Raw genomic sequence first — 18,512 nt, 5'->3', positions numbered from 1 at the left:
TCAAGAAAAGCCCTTGAGCACATGCTTAATGTTAAGATTTAAAGGCAAGCTGTGCTCTTTCTTGGTAAGAGTTGACCATAAATCACTTACCAGCAACACCTGTTGGTTGAACACCAGAGGCATTTAAAAGACGCTAAGGTCAATGCCCCTGGTAGGAAACAGGTTGGGGTGACATTACAAAAAGGAGGGAAAATGTTGTCAGGGTCAGGAGAAATAATGTGATACCTATTATTAAACCCACAAATAAAATGACAGGTTTCAGAGTAGCAGCCGTGTTAGTTTGTATCCGCAAAAAGAACAGGAGTACTTGTGGCACCTTAGAGACTAACAAATTTATTTGAGCATAAGCTTTTGTGGGCTACAGCCCACTTCATCGGATGTAGCCCACGAAAGCTTATGCTCAAATAAATTTACAAATAAAATGGTTTGGCATGGCCTGTGTGGATGAGGCCAAAACATACGACCTTGCTGAGTAATTTGGTTATAAACAGAATCAAAACTGACCCTCTGTCTTAATGATTCTGTTCTAGGAAGCATGTAATTCAGGGTCCAGCCACACAGGGATCTTATTACAAAATGTATTCCATAATAACAGCACTGGGTCATGTAAAAACATGATGCAGTAGCGTTATTAAAACCCAGTTTGGCCTTTTCTACAGAGGTGAAACCAAACCATGTTATAACACTCTCAGGAGACTATTATAACATGATTCTCCAATGTGATCAAATTTCCTATGTATATGTAAAATATGTTTACTAGAGAAATGAGTGAGGGGTCCTGTGGAAAAAATAGTATGAGATTATGTAAATAAAGACTCAAAATGCATGTTCAAAAGTGGGGGGTGGGAGCAGAATTAAGGTTGCTTGTTTCCTAACTTTTCAGTTTCCAACTTGATAATGTTCTTTTTTAGCTGTGTGTGTGTGTGTGTGTGTGTGTAATGTCATAGTTTAAAAAAAAAACTGCAAACAACAAAAACTCCATCATGTGGCAACATATAGACACCCTCATGGGTCATCGGCAGAGTTGGAACCCTTAGTTCCACCACTCACACCTCTGCCTCTTGAGCTAATGGCATATCTGATAGGACGAATCATAGAATATCAGGGTTGGAAGGGACCTCAGGAGGTCATCTAGTCCAACCCCCTGCTCAAAGCAGGACCAATCCCCAACTAAATCATCCCAGCCAGGGCTTTGTCAAGCCTGACCTTAAAAACCTCTAAGGAAGGAGATTCCACCACCTCCCTAGGTAACACATTCCAGTGCTTCACCACCCTCCTAGTGAAAAAGTTTTTCCTAATATCCAACCTAAACCTCCCCCACTGCAACTTGAGACCATTACTCCTTTTTCTGTCATCTTGTACCACTGAGAACAGTCTAGATCCATCCTCCTTGGAATCCCCTTTCAGGTAGTTGAAAGCAGCTATCAAATCCCCCCTCATTCTTCTCTTCTGCAGACTAAATAATCCAAGTTCCCTCAGCCTCTCCTCATAAGTCATGTGCTCCAGCCCCCTAATCATTTTTGTTGCCCTCCGCTGGATTCTTTCCAATTTTTCCACATCCTTCTTGTAGTGAGGGGCCCAAAACTGGACACAGTACTCCAGATGAGGCCTCACCAATGCTGAATAGAAGGGAATGATCACGTCCCTCGATCTGCTGGCAATGCTCCTACTTATATAGCCCAAAATGCCATTAGCTTTCTTGGCAACCCTTGGGGCACTTTGCTTGATACCGGCTGCCAACTAGACATCAAGCTATTGAACACTACCCATTGAGCCCGACAATCTAGCCAGCTTTCTGTCCACCTTAGAGTCCATTCATCCAATCCATACTTTTTTAACTTCTTGGCAAGAATACTGTGGGAGACCGTATCAAAAGCTTTGCTAAAGTCAAGGTATATCACGTCCACTGCTTTCCCCATATCCACAGAGCCAGTTTTCTCATCATAGAAGGCAATTAGGTTACTCAGGCATGATTTGTCCTTGGTGAATCCATGCTGACTGTTTCTGATCACTTTCCTCTCCTCTAAGTGCCTCAGTATTGATTCCTTGAGGACCTGCTCCATGATTTTTCCAGGGACTGAGGTGAGGCTGACTGGTCTGCAGTTCCCCGGATCCTCCTCCTTCCCTTTTTTAAAGAGCAGGTTGTCATCCTCTGTGTGGAACAGCACTAGGGGGATGAGATATACATTTTGCCAGTGGGTTTCGCAGATATTTGCTGACAGCAGAGAAATGGTGAGACTCAAGATTGCTGGGTGCCATTCCAGGCTCTGGAGGGAGGGGAGATTGCTCCTGTTCCTCCCCATCCAGGCTTCTTGTCCCATTCTCCTTACCTACCCAGTCCCAGTCCTCGGGCTTCTTTTCCCTATCTTTTTGCCTAGCCAGTTCTAGTCTTCCTCTCCAAACTCACTGTCTGAGTCCGAATCTCCCTCTCACTTCCAGTCTTTCCTCCTCCCCACACCCAGTCCTAGTCTCCTTGCCCAATCAATCCCAGTCTCCCTTCCCCTGATATTCCTAGCCTTTCCTCACAGCCTTCTAGCTAAGACAATCACAGTTCTCACCCTTTCATGCCCCCCAAATCCCAGGCTCACCAGACTCCTTATCTCAATCTACTCCTGTCCATCCCTCCGTCTGACTTTTGTCTACTTGGAGTTTGAATAATCATCTGCATTCCCTCTCCACGCTGTCTGGGTGGCAACAGGAGAGACAGACTCCCTACTCTCAGTCTAGTGCCCCACTCCTGGCCCAAGGCAGCTATTACAGGGAAAGTCGAGCTTTGCCCCTGCAGTCCTAGGCTGGAGGAAGCATGCTCAGTTGCTCTGTGGGGATGGCGCATGCACAGTTTGGTCAGCCTTAATTCAGCTCCCTTGTGTGTATGTATTATAGTACAGTCTTTAATTACATAATCACATTAGAGATGGAGGAAGTAGCTTTTTCCATACAGCCCTTGTGCATGGAACACCCATTTTTAGCTAATACACTATTATTGTCTCTTCATTCAAATGCTCCTGAAGACCCATTTCTGCCTACAATAAGTCAATAAAGTTATTAAGCATAGCATAGAAGTGCCTCATAGTCTTTAATCTCAACACACCCCTGTATTATCCCACCTGTAAAATGAACTAAGGCACAGAGAGACTAAGTGGCTTGTCCAAGGTCACACAGGGAGTCTGTAATGGAGCATGGATTTGAACCCAGGTCTTCCAAAGGCACAGGCTAGCACCCAAACCACAGCACCATCTTTCCTCTATATAATACCTATTGAATCCATTCAGTCTCTCTTCCTACACGTAGGGGTTTTCCCTGCAGTACCTGTTCTATTGCAGGGGTCGGCAACCTTCCAGAAGTGGTGTGCCAAGTCTTCATTTATTCACTCTAATTTAAGATTTCGCGTGCCAGTAATACATTTTAACCTTTTTAGAAGGTCTCTTTCTATAAGTCTATAATATATAACTGAACTACTGTTGTATGTAAAGTAAATAAGGTTTTTAAAATGTTTAAGAAGCTTCATTTAAACTTAAATTAAAATGCAGAGCCCCCCGGACCGGTGGCCTGGACCCGGGCAGTGTGAGTGCCACTGAAAATCAGCTCGTGTGCTGCCTTCGGCACGCGTGCCATAGGTTGCCTACCCCTGTTCTATTGTATTGTCCAGTCTAGTTTAGTTTTAGATCCCATATTTGCAGATTTGTGTTGGCCATACAGTTATACAATAAGTATAATTCAGGTGCTAAAATTGCAGCTCACAGGATACGTCTACACATCAATTAAACATCCGCAGCTGGCCTGTGCCAGCTGACTCAGGCTCACGGGGCTCGGTCTCCAGAGATGTTTAATTGCTGTGTAGACTTCTGTGCCTGCGCTGGAGCCTGAGCTCTGGAACCCTCCCACCTCAAAGGGTCCTAGAGCCTGGGCTCCAGTCCGAGCCCAAAGGCTACACAGCAATGAAACAGCCCCGCAGCCTGAGCCCCATGAGCCATAGGTACCGACTTCTGCTGGCGTTGGTGGGTGCTTGACCCCCCTCTGTCCCCGGTGTCGCCCCGACTCCACCCCTGCCCCGCCCCCATTCCAACCCCTTCCCCAAAGTCCCCGCCCCAACTCTGCCACCTCCTTGCCCCTATTCCAACCCCTTCCCCAAATCCCCACCCCAGCCCCGCCACCTCCCATGAGCGCGCCACGTTCCCGCTCTTCCCCCCTCCCTCCCAGAGCTTGTTACGCCACGAAACAGCTGTTTTGCAGCGGCAAGCACTGGGAGGTAGGCGGGGATGTGGTGCACTCAGGGGAGGAGGCAGAGGCGGGGAGGGGAGCTTGGCTGCCGGTGAGTGCAGAGCACCCACTAATTTTTCCCCGTGGGTGCTCCAGCCCCAGAGCACCCACGGAGTCGGCACCTATGTCACAAGCCCGAGTCAGCGGGCACGGGCCAGCAGCTGGTGTCTAATTGCTGTGTAGACATACCCATAGAGTCCTGAACTGAAGGTAGCTAACTGCCCTCCTCTTTAATTTAGAGATGTAGCTAATGGAGACTATGGGTCCCAGCAAGCAATGCACCATCCTGATCTCAGGGCAATCATTCAGTTTAAGAGAGAATGTTGCATGATGGTAGTAATAGTCTCAGTGGATCACACCTCCATACTAAAGTCAGCCACAGGCTACTCTGTTTTTCACATATTTGGTGTGAGCTGCAGGCTCCCAAGGTGTACACAGAGCAGTATTTAGTTGAACAAATCTTGGGCACCCTAGATATGATCTCCATCTACTCTCGGTTGGGAATTGTGCTACCTGTATTGTTTTGTTGTTGTTGAGTTTACTGTTTAAAAACACACAGTTTAAAACTGAAGCTGTTGCTAAATTTGCTTTAAAGATAGGTTGACCCCATTCAACTAAGTTAGCCTAAACCAGTTTTAAACTATGTATAAAACCAGTTTAGGTACCAGAGTTTCTAGCTTCATGTAGACAGAGCCACATGGCATATTTCCAAACAAAACTTCATTAATTGTTAACATTGCAAATGTGATTCAAAACAGGACACACTGTACCTTTCCACACATCACTAAAAATAAACAAAACACCGAGAACTATAGAAATCACAAGTGAAGGATACATGAACAATTCTGTCACTAACCTCAGTACTCTTACTAATAAACAGAAAAATTCTCATTGATCAGCATGCAAACCACTACTCAAACAACCTTAATTCTATCCCTGTGCAAAACACAATTAACAAAATCTAAATCAAACTTATCTGTCCATTACTCAACTCTTTCGTAACAGCATATACAATCTTCAGTAGCTTCCTTTTATTCATACAAGGGTTATACACAGTCTGACCTTTTATGCATTCACTACAGTTTTCTGTCTTATTTGTGTCTGGCCCTGACTATACAATTTTATTATGTATAGTGACTCTTGCACTGGTATTGGGAAGCTTGTCTAAAGAAATAGAAAAGACCATTGCCTCAGTGAGCCAAAGATATGGGAAAGGGAATTGAGAGTAGAGCTGGGCAACATTTTTCACCTCAATAGTTTATTCACTGAAAAATGCAGTTTCAGGTCAACCAAAGGAATTCTTTGCAAATTTGTGTCAAGTTCGTCAAATAGTTTTGACCTAACCAAAAACAGCAAAACTTTTTGTTAATGTTGAAAAATTTTGCTATGACTGTCAGACGTTTTGACAAAAGCAAGCCAAGGATCACAAAATGAGGAAGGGCCGACTTCCCTCATAAGCTTTAGCCCAGTGGTTATTAACCAGCATTCACCTGGGATGTGGGAGACCCAGGTACAGTTCCCCCCTTTGCCTGCTGTGGAGAAGGAATTTGAACTTGGGTCTTTCCTCATTGTAGGAGAATGTGCTAGCCACTGGGCTATGGGATATTCTGGCATGGACCTTTCTCATTCTCTTGAAGCTGTTCCACTTTTATAAATAATTAAGTAGTCTTTGGAGCAGGGACTTGAACTTGGGTCTGATTGAATTGCCACTATGAACGGCAGTGGATCGTCATTGGGCCAGGGAAAGAGAGTGAGAATGAGTCTATAGCCTGGTAGTTAAGACACTCACCTGTGCAAACTCAACAAATCACATTCCAGAACATGCAACAGCTGTACTGCAGGTCCTTAGTTTATAGCATGATTTTGTAAAATGTTTTATGACATAGTTAAATCTTGTTAACACTAGCCAAGGCCACCACCATGGTAATGTCTTGCTCACAAGAATTGTTTAAACATTTTTCTGGCTAACACAGTTTGAACTGTAGTGACAACGAGATCTGATTGTACTTCATTACTGAAGTAAGGGCTGGTCTTCACACAGTTTTTATACTGTTTTGCCTACAGAAGCCTATATAGTTTAAGTAGTACAATCCCCTACAGTGGGTGCAGTTGTACTGATATAAAGGTGCTTATTATGTCAGTATTACTCACATTTAGGAGAAAATTGAGATGTAGATTAAAGGAATACAAAAACTGTAGATAAATCCTAAGTATCACATTGTCCTTTCCTTAACTGGTACAACCTAGTCTGCGGACCATACTGTATGTCCATCTACAGTTCCAAGTAATTGGCTGTATTAGTATTTAAAAGTGAAGATTTATGCAGATAGCTGGCATAGTGTCTTTAAGAAGAGCAAGTCCACCATTAACTTTAGCCACCTAAATTTAAAAAATGTTAGCCTTCATTGAATACCAACTGAATTATTTTGAAATAGATGTAGAATAAGAAATAGTGAGGGGTTGTGGCAGCAACAGAGGGGAAAATGTTCTTTTTTCAAAATACACCTCAGTGGGTTGTTTCTTAAATACTATCATCAGTAAGTTATTTTCCTGCTTGAATGTTAAGAGGAAAATATTTTATTTCCCCTTCCACACTCCAGGTAGAGGACATCGAGACCAGAGGAGACATCGAGGCCAGAGGAGAAGGTTCCAGCTTGCTCCCCGGTAAATAATAGAACTACAATGATTGCAGAAGGTCTACAATGAGTTTGAATGAGAGGATAATATTCCTCCCACAGATAGCATCTTTACCTACAAAAGCCAGGATTCAAGGGGCTTTACAGAGTGGCTGAGCAGCTGCAGCTTCCAATGATTTCACCCAAGCTGTGGGTGCTCAGCCCATTATGTCCTTTCCACACTAAGATTGAGCTAACTTTATTTGGAGAATGGTTTCACTAACTACTGTAAAATCAGTGTTGGGGGACCTGGTTACTGCTTGGCACTATCCAATTATGGTTAAAAAAACACACAATCCCATTTACACAGGAAAGTCCAAATCAAGTTTTAACAGTGCTAGAGCACTCATATAATGTAAGTAGATCTTCCCAATATAGTTTTACATTGCAGACGAGAACGTAGTGTGCCCATTAAGAACAGTGTACAGTACACATGCTGTGTCAGTTCTTGAATTAGGAGGCTACTGTTGGTTATGCCATACTTTTCTTACTGTAGCCTGCTGAAAAAGTTGGAACATGACATCACTTTTTTTAAACTTCACTTACCAGTGAAACACTGGTACTTACTTCCCTGCTGGAATGCATTGCTGACTTATAAGTGCCAACAGCACTTCATTGCCGCTTAGGAGGACAACAACTCTGCACATTCAGGCTATTTCTAAATCTTATCATGTCTGCTTCCTAAGTATTTCTGAGATCATCCTTTTCTTTCTGTCTAGACAACTAAAACTCTCATCCAGGCCCTTATTAACTTCAGAATTAGAGTTCTTCGAGTGATGGTACCTCTATTGTATTCCACTGTAGGGTTACACACATGCACCATGTGCCCAGAGCCGGAGAATTTGAAAGTAGTGTCTGTTGGTCTGGGCTTGCGCCCTGGTTCACCTCTTGCCTCCATCCGAGGGGATAGAGAGTAGGGTGGACCAACCATCTCTCCATTTCCTTCTCACAACCACATGGTCCCGGTCAGAACCTCCAGTGTCCGTAGCTTTGGCTTCGTCCTCCATAATAAGAAGTAGATTTAGCTTTGTAAATAGTTTTAACGGGTTTTTATAGTTTAGCGTTTTATAGATCTCTTAGTGTTTAGATGTAGTCTCTTTAGGATACAAGGGGGTGGGGAGGTTTCCCTATTCGGGTATTGGACCATGCCCAGGAATCCAGACTTCAAATCCTGCGCTTCCTGCCTGTGATCCTTCTCGGTGAGTAATGACCACCAGCGCGGCCTCTACTGCCTTGGGGAAACCCACATTGCAGCAAGGTGCAGTATCTGCCTATCGTTCCCCAGCCATACCCGAGAAGGACGGAACTTCGTCTCTGCAAATGCAGATATATTTCATTTTATTTTACAGCACAGTTTCAGTGATGGAAATGTAAGCCATGCATGCTCAGTGTGGCACTCTGTCCCCCTTGGGTGGTGGCCCTGCGCAACTACATGCAGGGCGCCAAATCATCACATTAGACAGCACCAAATCCCCATTTTTTGTTTTTTGCTTGACAAGTTTGTTTGTTGTTTTTGTTTTGATTTTTGCTTGTGTCTTTGGGGCAGGGAGGGAGGACCAAAAGCATTTTCCATCCTAGGTGACAAAACACATAGGACTGGCTCTGGCTAAGACAGCTGAGGTTTTTTTAGACCAGGCAGTAGAGGCTGATGCATGAAGATCCAGAGGCCCACCCAAGGACATCAGTGTTACGTAAATATTTCTTTTAACAACCAAATGAATTAATTTTGGATAGAACAATTACAGTCATTACTAAATAAATATATAATGGCGGAGCACATAACAGTGTTACCAACACCATAAGGTTGTATACTGGTTAACTGATATTGCAAGTACTATCCTGAAGCTTTTTTTTTTTTTTAATTTCTGGAAGAAAATGTTTGTTTTGGAATTCACATAAACATATTTTCTTAAATTTTCCACTTGCCTACCCAGTCAGTGTAAAACAGTCGGGGGTACTTTACTTAATTGCTGCATTCAGGGAAAAACATTAGGTAGTAACCATAAAAATTCTTCATTAAAAAATGAAGCATACAAATTGTATCCAGAAGCAAAAATGCCTTAAGTGTCAACAACACTGTGGTCATATAGAAAATGGGTGAAGAGTTAAAAACTGGTTATCTCATTGATGGTCTGTAGCCCAATAACTTATCTGAAAATTGTCTTCATCCATGTCATCTTCAACTGCTTGATATTTTCCTTAGCTTTCTCATAATCTTTGGATTAAATTGGCTCAAGAGGATGTTTATTAAACTAACTGATAATCATTCTTTTCCATTTATATATTTTGGAGCCACTCTGTCTTTATTTTTGTATTGGAACATTTTCAGTACACTAAGATGTATAGTAATCTCCCTTTGCGTTAATGAAGAGGCTGTTGCAGTTACTTGGATATTCCTTGATGATCCATATCACAAATTTTGTTGAGAAGTTTTCCATCCATCAAGCAAAGGAGTTCCCTTCCTATGTTTTAGGTCTTATAAGAATTAATAATTTAGTCACTGACCATATTAAACACAGCAGTCCTTGACCTGACTCTTGATAAACAGCCATTGATTTGGAGACCAAGAATGCATAGCTCAAGGTTCTGTCCTGTTTTCAATCCCTATCTAGCATTGAAATAAGAACAATATTTTTTCCAAATTGTTTATCACTGGTATCTTCCCAAATTCTATGAAGCAGCATGAAAATATCTTGCTTACAGTTCTGACAGTTTTGTATTTTTGTCATATGTATATTTAGCTACTGCCACAGCTTCCATGTATTATTTTAGGCCCCAATCCAGAAGTAGACTTTGCAGGCTCAGACTTCCACTGAAGTCAGTGGGATACCCCATGGGCAGACCTTTGCACCTGCACAGAGTCAATTGCAAGACCAGGGTCTTAATGTTAATCATTTATATGGAAAGCTCTGGACCCAGATTATTTTCTCTTTAATTTCTGTTAGCTTTTTACGTATCTTGTTCTTATCTCCTTTGATGCCAGTATTTTCTTACTATCATCATCAACACTGCTTTTACTAGCAAAGCCACTGCATCTAATATGTGTTTCTTCTTTTAAGTATAGTTTTGCAGATAGTTTTTATATCCAGGATCTGTTTTGCAGATGATGATAAAAATAAATGTTTAGTTAACCTAAGCTCCCAAAGCAGGGACCAGATTCTATAGTATTTATTCTGGCGCTGAAGCCAAGAGAAGTTTTGCCTGGGTAAGGATTGGATGACAGATAGTTAACTGGATTAATGATGCATAGATTTTTAAGGCCAGAAGTGACCATTATGATCATTTAGTCTAACCCCTTCATAACATAGACCATAAAATTTCATTCTGCATTAAAAGCATAATTTCTGGCTGAGATAGGGCATTTTATTTTATTTTTAAAAATGATGTCCAGTCTTGATTTAAAGACTTCAAGAGATGAAGAATTCACCATGTTCCTAGGTAAATTGCTCTACTGATTAATTATCCTCATTGTTGAAAATGTGTGCTCTTTTCCCAGTCTGAATTTGTCTAGTTTCAGCTAGAACTTGTTAAACCTTTTTCTGCTAGAATAAAGAGCCCCCTACTATCAGTAATATCTCCATGTATTTACTTATAAACTGTGATCAAGTTACCTCTTCATCTTTTTGCTAAGCTAAATAAAGCTAACGATCCTGTTGATACTCTTAATATCATCAGACCTTTATTCATCTAATCCCTGAGGAAATACAGTTTCTCCTTTAAGCAGTAATGGTATAGCCATAGAATCATGGAAATGTAGGTCTGGAAGGAACCTCAAGAGGTCATCTAGTCAATCCTCCTGAAGCTGAGGCAGGATCAAGTATACCTAGACCATCCCTGACAGGTGTTTGTCTAACCTGTTCTTAAAAACCTCCAATGATGGGGATTTCACAGCCTGCCTCGGTAAACTATTCCAGTATTTAACTATCCTTATCATTAGAAAGGTTTTCGTAATAGCTAACCTAAATCTCCCTTGCTGTAGATTAAGCCCATTACTTCTTGTTTTACCTTCAGTGAAGTGGAGAACAATTGATCACCATCCTCTTTATAACAGCCCTTAACATATTTGAAGACTGTTATCAGGTCCCTGCTCTGTCGTCTTTTCTCAAGATTAAACATACCCAGTTTTTTTATGCCTCATAGCTCAGGTTTTCTAAATCTTTTATCATTTTGTTGCTCTCCTCTGGACATATTTCCTAAAGTGCAGCACCTGAAACTGGACAAAGAACTCCAGCTGAGGCCTCCCCAGTACCGAGGGGAGGAGAATTACCTCCTCTGTCTTACATGCAACACTCCTGTTAATGCATTCCAGAATGATACTAACCTTTTCCACAACCGCATCACATTGCTGTCTCCTGTTCAATTTATGCTCCACTATGCCCCCTAGAGCCTGTTCAGCAGTACTACCACCTAGTCAGTTATTCCCTGTTTTGTATTTGTTCATTTGATTTTTTTCTTCCAGAGTGTAGTACTTTGCACTTGTCTTTATTGAATGTCGTCTTGTTGATTTCAGACCAATTCTCCAATTTATTAAGGTTGATTTCAATTCTAATCCTGTCCTTCAAAGTGCTAGCAACCCCTCCTTGCTTGGTGTCATCCACAGATTTTAGAAGCATAATCTCCACTCCATTATCCATGTTATTTTTAATGAAAGTATTGAATAGTACCAAACACAGGACAAATGCCTGTGGATCCCACTAGATACATCATCCCAGTTTGACAGCGAACCATTGATAGTTACTCTTTGAATTTTCCAAACAGTTGTGCGCTCACTATATAGTAATTTCATCTAGACCACATTTCCGTAGTTGAGAACATCATGTGGCACTGTGTTAGAAGCCTTACTAAATTCAAGATAAATCACGTCTACTGCTCCCCTGCGTCCACTAGGCCAGTAACTCTGGCAAAGAAGGAAATTAAGGTGATTTGGCATGATTTCCTCTTGACAAATCCATGTTGGCTGTTGCTTTTCACCCTATTATTCTCTAGGTGCTTACAAATTAATTGATTGATAATTTGTCCTGGTATCATCCCAGGTATGGAAGTTAGTCTTACGCCTTGTCTGCACTTAATATTTGGATTGAGATACCTACGGCATCAGGAGATGTGAAAAATCCATACCCCTGAGCACTGAAGCTGTGCTGACCTAACTCGCAGTGTAAATGCAGCAAGGTCAATGGAAGAATGGTTCCGTTGACCTTGCTACTATCACTTGGGGAGGTGGCTTTACCTACCGTGACAGAAAACCCCCTTCTATTGCTGTAGGCTCCCTCTACCCTACAGGATTATGCTGGCCTAGCTATGCCCTATAGTCCCCATAGTGTAGACATGGCCGGACTAGTCTATTATTCCCTAGCATCTCTTTGTTCCCCTTTTTAAAGATAGCTACTATGTTTGCCCTTCTCCAGTCCTCTGGGACCTCATCCTTCCTCCATGAGATCTTGAAGATAATTGGTTCTGAGATTGCTTCAGCTAGTTCCTTAAATTTCCTCGTGTTAATTTGGTCAGACCTTGATGATTTGAATACAACTAACTTATTAAAATATTCTCTAACGTGTTCTTTCCCTGTTCTGGCTTGTGTTCCTTCCCCTTTGTTGTTGTTAACTGTGTTAGGTGTCTGGTCACAATTAACCTTTTTAGTAAACACTGAAGCAAAATAGCCATTAATCACCTCAACCTCCTTGGATTTGTCTGTTATTAGCTCTCCTTCCACTAAATAGTGGTTCTTCACTTTCCTTTGTCTTTTTTGCTCCTTATGTATTTATAGAACCTCTTCATATTGCCTTTTATGTCCCTTGCCAGGTGTAACTCATTTTGTACCTTAGCCTTTCTGTTCTTTTGTCATCATCTTTAGCAATTTGTCCATGTCTTCAATTTTTATAGGATTCCTTTTTCATTTTCAGGTCATTAAAGAGCTCCTGATAGAGCTATATTGGCCTCTTCTTCCCATCTTTCCTTTGCTTTGGGGTAGTTTGCTGTTGTGCCTTTAATAATGTCTCTTGAGAAGCTGCCTGAACTCCTTTTCCCCTTAGATTTTCTTCCCATGGGACCTTACCTACCAGTTCTCTGAATTTGTTAAAGACTGTTTTTTTTAAGTTCATTGTACTTATTCTACTGCTCTCATTCCTTCATTTCTTTAGAATAATATCTATTGTTTTATGACCACTTTCAGCCAAATGGCCTTCAACTATCAGATTCTCAACCAATTCCTCTGTTAGTCAGAATCAACTCTAAAATGGCTGCCCCCCAGTTACTTCCTCCTTCTTCTAAAATATGACGTTGTCCTCAGCACATGCCAAGAAATTTGTGTATTGCTGTATGTTTTCCAACAGAACTCTGGTTAGTCAAAATCCTCCATTACAACCAGGTCTTGTGTTTTGGATATTTCTGTTACTTGTTCTAGAAATGTCTCGGCCACCTCCTCCTGATTTGATGGTCTATGGTAGACACCCACCCCCCCACCGGGACATCACCCCTGTTTTTTCCCCCTTTTATCTTGACCCAGAGACTTTCAACTGGTCTGTTTTAAAGCAAAAGAAATGATAATATCCAGCAAGTACGATAACAATGAGAGCAACATTTTCCTATGGATGTTTGAAAAATCTTTGGGAAGTTATAGAACATCCTGAATCCTTTGTTGTTGTTGTTGTTGTTAATAATAATATTTATATTTTAAGTCCCGTAGACTGTCACTAAAATCCAGGCAATAATTCCATAAAACTGATTACCTAACATGACTTTTACATTAGTCATATAATGCTTGTTGGTATTGGAGAGACTTATGCTTCTCTTTTCCTTTCTCCAAATATACTATAGTTTATTTAGAACAGTTTGAGAGAATCAAGGTAATTGCTAATCAGCCATTAGATGCTTTTCTGATTACATGTGGCCTAGTCATCTTCTTTTATGAAAACCTCTCTATATAATGTCATCATTGAAGGATGAGTAAAAATATTAAACTCATAGTCAGACTAATGATTATACCATAGATGTCAGTAAAAACTGTCACAAGGAATCTTACATTAATCCACTCTAGTCTGTAAATACTGTAGATTGTATTTTAAGGAAACGGCCCAGCTGTGTGCTAAAGGCCGCCCAGTCCCCACCCAGAGCTCTGCTCCAGGCCCAACTCTGTGGAGGGGTCTCTGGGTGGGAGGTGTTGGGTATAGGGGTCTGTGGGGGGGAGGAGAGGGTTAGAGGGGAACGTGCTGTGGTTTTCAACCTGCGGCCCAGGTAACACAGTTGAGAACCACTGCACTAGTGGGATTTCTAAATCCTATCTGCTTCTTTAAGCACCTAAGTACCTTTGAAATTCTGGGTCCAAAACCCTTTTGAAAAAGAGACTAAGGGCTTGTCTACATTTAAAACGCTACAATGGTGCAGCTAGCTGTGCCACTGTAGCGCTACAGTGTAGATACTACCTTTGCCAATGGGAGGGATTCTCCCATTGACAGAGAGGTGATAGGTAGGTCGGTGAAAGAAGTCAACCTAGCACTGTCTACACCGGGATTTAGGTCGGCTTAACAACACCACTCAGTGGGGTGGATTTTTCATACCCCTGACGGACTTAGTTAAACCAGCCTAATTTTCTTCTATAGACCAGGCCTTAAGCTCCTAAGCATTTTTGAAAAATTTACCCTAAATACTCTTTGGAATTTTAAACACACTTTTATTCATTTTGTATGGCCACAGGAGCAGTTCGTTTGCTATGTCTTTTCACAGGGATTTTTATTATTTGAAATTGTTTACATGTTGATACTTGTGTCTTGCTTAGTCCATCACAGGCTGTTTGTATTTTAGATGGCCCAGATGACTTTGTCCTTGACTGGAACTGAATGAAAAGTGATAAGAAGACAAGATATGTTTTTATAAAATACTATACATTGAATATAATAAAAATCATTTCAGTATTGCTATTGTACCATCAAAAAAAGATGTCAAATTGAATACACATTTTAAAATTGGTGGTAGGAAGGATTTAATTACAAACACATTACCCTGACTTCACTCAGTATTTCCAATCCCATTTAATTTTGTACCTCTGATACTTCTTTTTTCATTACTAATTTAATGTTTATAAGAGTATGTGTTTGTGTTCTGAGGAAAATTTTGAATTATTTAATTCCCAGTACCACAGTGATGGGCACTTTACAAAAGCCTAAGGTAGACAGTTATGAAGTCTAATAGTAAAGGAAATGTGTACAGAAACAGAGGCCACCTTTATGTGGTGAAGGAGCTAGAGGAAATCTAAAGTAGTAAAGATGTGAGTGAGCTTAAGAGTATGTCTACACTGCGATTAGACACCTGCGGCTGGCCTGTGCCAGCTGACTCGGGCTTGGGCTAAGGGTTGTTTAACTGTGTTGTAGACATGTGGACACAGGCTGCAGCCCAAGCTCTGAGGCCCTCCCACCTTACAGGCTCAAGCCCAAGCCCGAACGTCTACACTGCTATTAAACAGCCCTTAGCCCGAGCCTCGCAAGCCCACATCAACTGGCATGGGCCAGCTGTGGGCTTTTAATTGCAGCGTAGACATACCCTAAGAAGTCATCCCAACCAAGTGCGGATAAACCTTTATGCCACATATACACACATTCTATGTATGCCACATCTTTTACAGAAAAAGTATTTTAGAAGTATTTAAGATAGCTTTAAATACAAAAAATGTGTTTTTTTAAAGTATCTATCTGCCTGTAAAGTCAGGTGGCTCAAAGGAAGAGGAAAATTATAGCTAATACATTTTAGAAATCTTTAAAAATACCTTTAAGCTCACTCATGTCTTTTCTAGACACAAAACTGTTCACAGCTTTAAAGTCTCCATTCTTAGATCTTCCAGAGCAAAAATGAATGCTGTGTCTCTATTGGGAAACCTAGTATTTCCCTTTTCAGTTGTGTAATGGTCCCATTTCTAGCCCTTTGCAGTATTATACATCAAACCTTAAACCAGTCATTGACCGAGAAGAAAATATTGCTCATCCTGGGCCTGGGGCCTCTGTAGTTTTGGAGGACATTCCAAATGAGGGGGAAGGGGACAAAACAAATATTTCTCATATAAATTCATTTTTTGTCAGCTATTTGAAGCACAACAGTTGAAATGATTTTACCACATGTGTGTGGAATGCTCAAAATGGTCCAACCAGATATAGATTAGTGGACAGTGCACAGGTGTGGCAACCAATCATGTACCATAAATTAATTTCTCACAGGCCTACAATTTGTCATATGGATTTCCCTGTTACATAAAGGATAGTGCATATAGAATGTGTGGGCGTATATTGTAGATTAAATCTATGTGTACAAATATTTGACATGAAGAAAAACATACTTTCTTCTTGTATCTCAAAGAATAGGTTTATTTCTAATGTTAAGGATTATTAACAAATGAATTCCATAGCCACTGTAGAAGTTTGATTTTGATTACAGATTAGTAGTTGCTAGTTTTTAGTTAATTCTAGTACTAGTTAGCTCTGTTGCTGTCATGCCTTAGGTCTTGTGCAGATGTCTACTTTTGAGCCAACTATCCATCGAGTTTTTCCCATCTAATCTCTGAATTCTCTAAACATAAACATGCTGTCATTTGTACATAATGTGGTACTATGATTTTCTCATATGTATTTTATTGTCTGAAATACAATAAATGTACTGTGACATAAATACAACGCAGCTAAATAAATAATTGACAATAGCCCAGCATTTTTAATTCTATAAAAAAAAACTGATGCTGATTTCACTTTGTTTAAATATGACACTATTTTTGTCCAATTTGCTTCCTGAGGATGATATGATTATGGGTGGGGCAGTCCTGCCATATTTTCCTACCAGCTATTCACTTTATTTTTAAATGTACTACCTGCTATTTATTCAAACCTTTTGGGAGAATGTAGAAATGTGGGCATATTCAAAGATCACTAGTTTCAGGAACCTCATTATATGCAATGGTGCTTTAAAAAAAATCTAATGGTGTGTCAGTATTTTGTAGCTATTCTTACATCAGGATCTTCCAGGACTTCTAGTGGCCTCAAGAGATGAAGTGGTAGTAAACTAAAATTAAACATGAATTTAGTGGGAGCTTTTGCTGTGCTAAGATTGGGCACTTTTTAAGAATTGCCAATGAGATGTAAAGGCACTCTCTGTTGACATTTTTCTTCTTATGCTGGACCATAGCCAGAAGCTGCTAATTATCCAGACTTCTAAGCAAAAGTTTTTTTTTCTCCTTAGTAATCATGGGTTTGGATCAGGAGTTCCATGCAGGTGCTGTGCTCCTGTCCAAAGAGGATTAGCTTGTGTTAGAGTGCTTTGTTTCTGCCCTCCTAGCCAAGGCTAGTCATAGGTATGTGAGGCCTGTGGACAAGAAAAGGTAATCACAGAAGAGAAAAATGGCCTTCCTGAAGATGCACATTTGACTGGCCCCCTCAATGCCTGGACGACAGATTTTGTAACCTGACAGTGTTGCCCACCTGGGATGCCTTGAGCCTTGGGAGGAAGAAGGAGCTGTACCACAGGTGAAAGACATAGAATTGTAGGAATGTAGGACGGGAAGGGACCTCAGTAGGTCATCTAATCCAGTCGCCTGCACTGATGCAAGACTAAGTATTATCTATTCTAGACCATCCCTGACACAGCAGTTTGGAACTGGAATTGAAGAGGTGTAATTCTGGAGGAGAAAAATACAAGGAAAAACATTCTTATTTCACAAACTGTTAAATTGCTAATTATTTGAACAAGTCTAAAATATGCAGCTGTATTTTAAGAAATAAACAAATCATTCACTGATATTGTTTGCTTATATGTCTGCTGTCCTTTTAATGGCAAATGGGAGAAGAATATACCACTGATCATCAGTGACTGAGTCAGCTTGTACCAGTGTAGTCTTTAATAGAGAGGAGGTCTTGTCATTGATAGTGACAGACAGACAGACTGGCATGAATTCATTGGCCATCGCTCACTTTACCTAGGTGATTTCTATTTTATTACATTACTTGGAATCTGAGTGTTGTAAAACATTGAGTTTAGCCCTCACCCCACCATTGTCCGATAGGTGTGCATTATTCCCATTTTACAAATTGTGAAACTCCCACTCAGAGATATGAAGCACCTACGGTCACACTGGAGAAGAGCTAAGAATAGACCCAGATCTGATTCCCAGTCATGCAATTCAGCACCAAGTTCATCTTAACTTGAAGTTGCTCAACTTCAGCCCCAGGCAAGGGGCCTGTAACCTGAGCCCTGGCAACCAGGTCAGAAGCCCTTGGGCTTTGGCCCCGGGCAGTGGGGCTCGGGCTTTGGCTTTGGCCCCAGGTGCCAGCAAGTCTAACGCCAGCCCTGGCAACATGTTATTGAGAAGGGTCCATTTTTTTAATTAATTTTTCATCTTGACTTCAAGCAGTTTAAGAATTTTTTGTCATCATAATGGAGATTGTGTGATCTGTAAGGCTTCCTACTCCTCTCTCTCACTCCTCTGCGTAGCAAATTGGATAGATTGGGCCTGATTCACCAAAACTTTTCTCCACTTTTATGCCAGTTAGGTGGAGTTATACCAGCATAAAAATGGTCTAACACAGTGGTGAATTGGGTCCATTAGGT

At 41.0% G+C, this 18,512-nt stretch overlaps 1 protein-coding gene across 2 annotated transcripts in view; it reads left to right on the top strand.

Moving 5' to 3' along the window:
* Nucleotides 1-17,686, top strand: part of FAM120B (family with sequence similarity 120B) — a 92,428-nt gene extending 74,742 nt beyond the window's left edge. For both annotated transcript variants that reach the window (XM_024203863.3, XM_024203862.1), the window contains exons 10-11: nucleotides 6,861-6,924; nucleotides 14,733-17,686. In XM_024203863.3, the coding sequence (XP_024059631.1) occupies nucleotides 6,861-6,924; nucleotides 14,733-14,745 (77 nt within the window). In that variant the 3' untranslated portion in view covers nucleotides 14,746-17,686. The remainder of the gene's footprint in view (nucleotides 1-6,860; nucleotides 6,925-14,732) is intronic.
* Nucleotides 17,687-18,512: the final 826 nt, after the last annotated feature.

The sequence above is a fragment of the Terrapene carolina genome, unplaced genomic scaffold, assembly GCF_002925995.2.
Source record: "Terrapene carolina triunguis isolate 2854851 unplaced genomic scaffold, T_m_triunguis-2.0 Scaffold85, whole genome shotgun sequence".
In the NCBI taxonomy this organism is placed as follows: Eukaryota; Metazoa; Chordata; order Testudines; family Emydidae; genus Terrapene; species Terrapene triunguis.
Note: the sequence above shows the minus strand (reverse complement) of the source record. Positions and strands in the feature narration are given on the sequence as shown.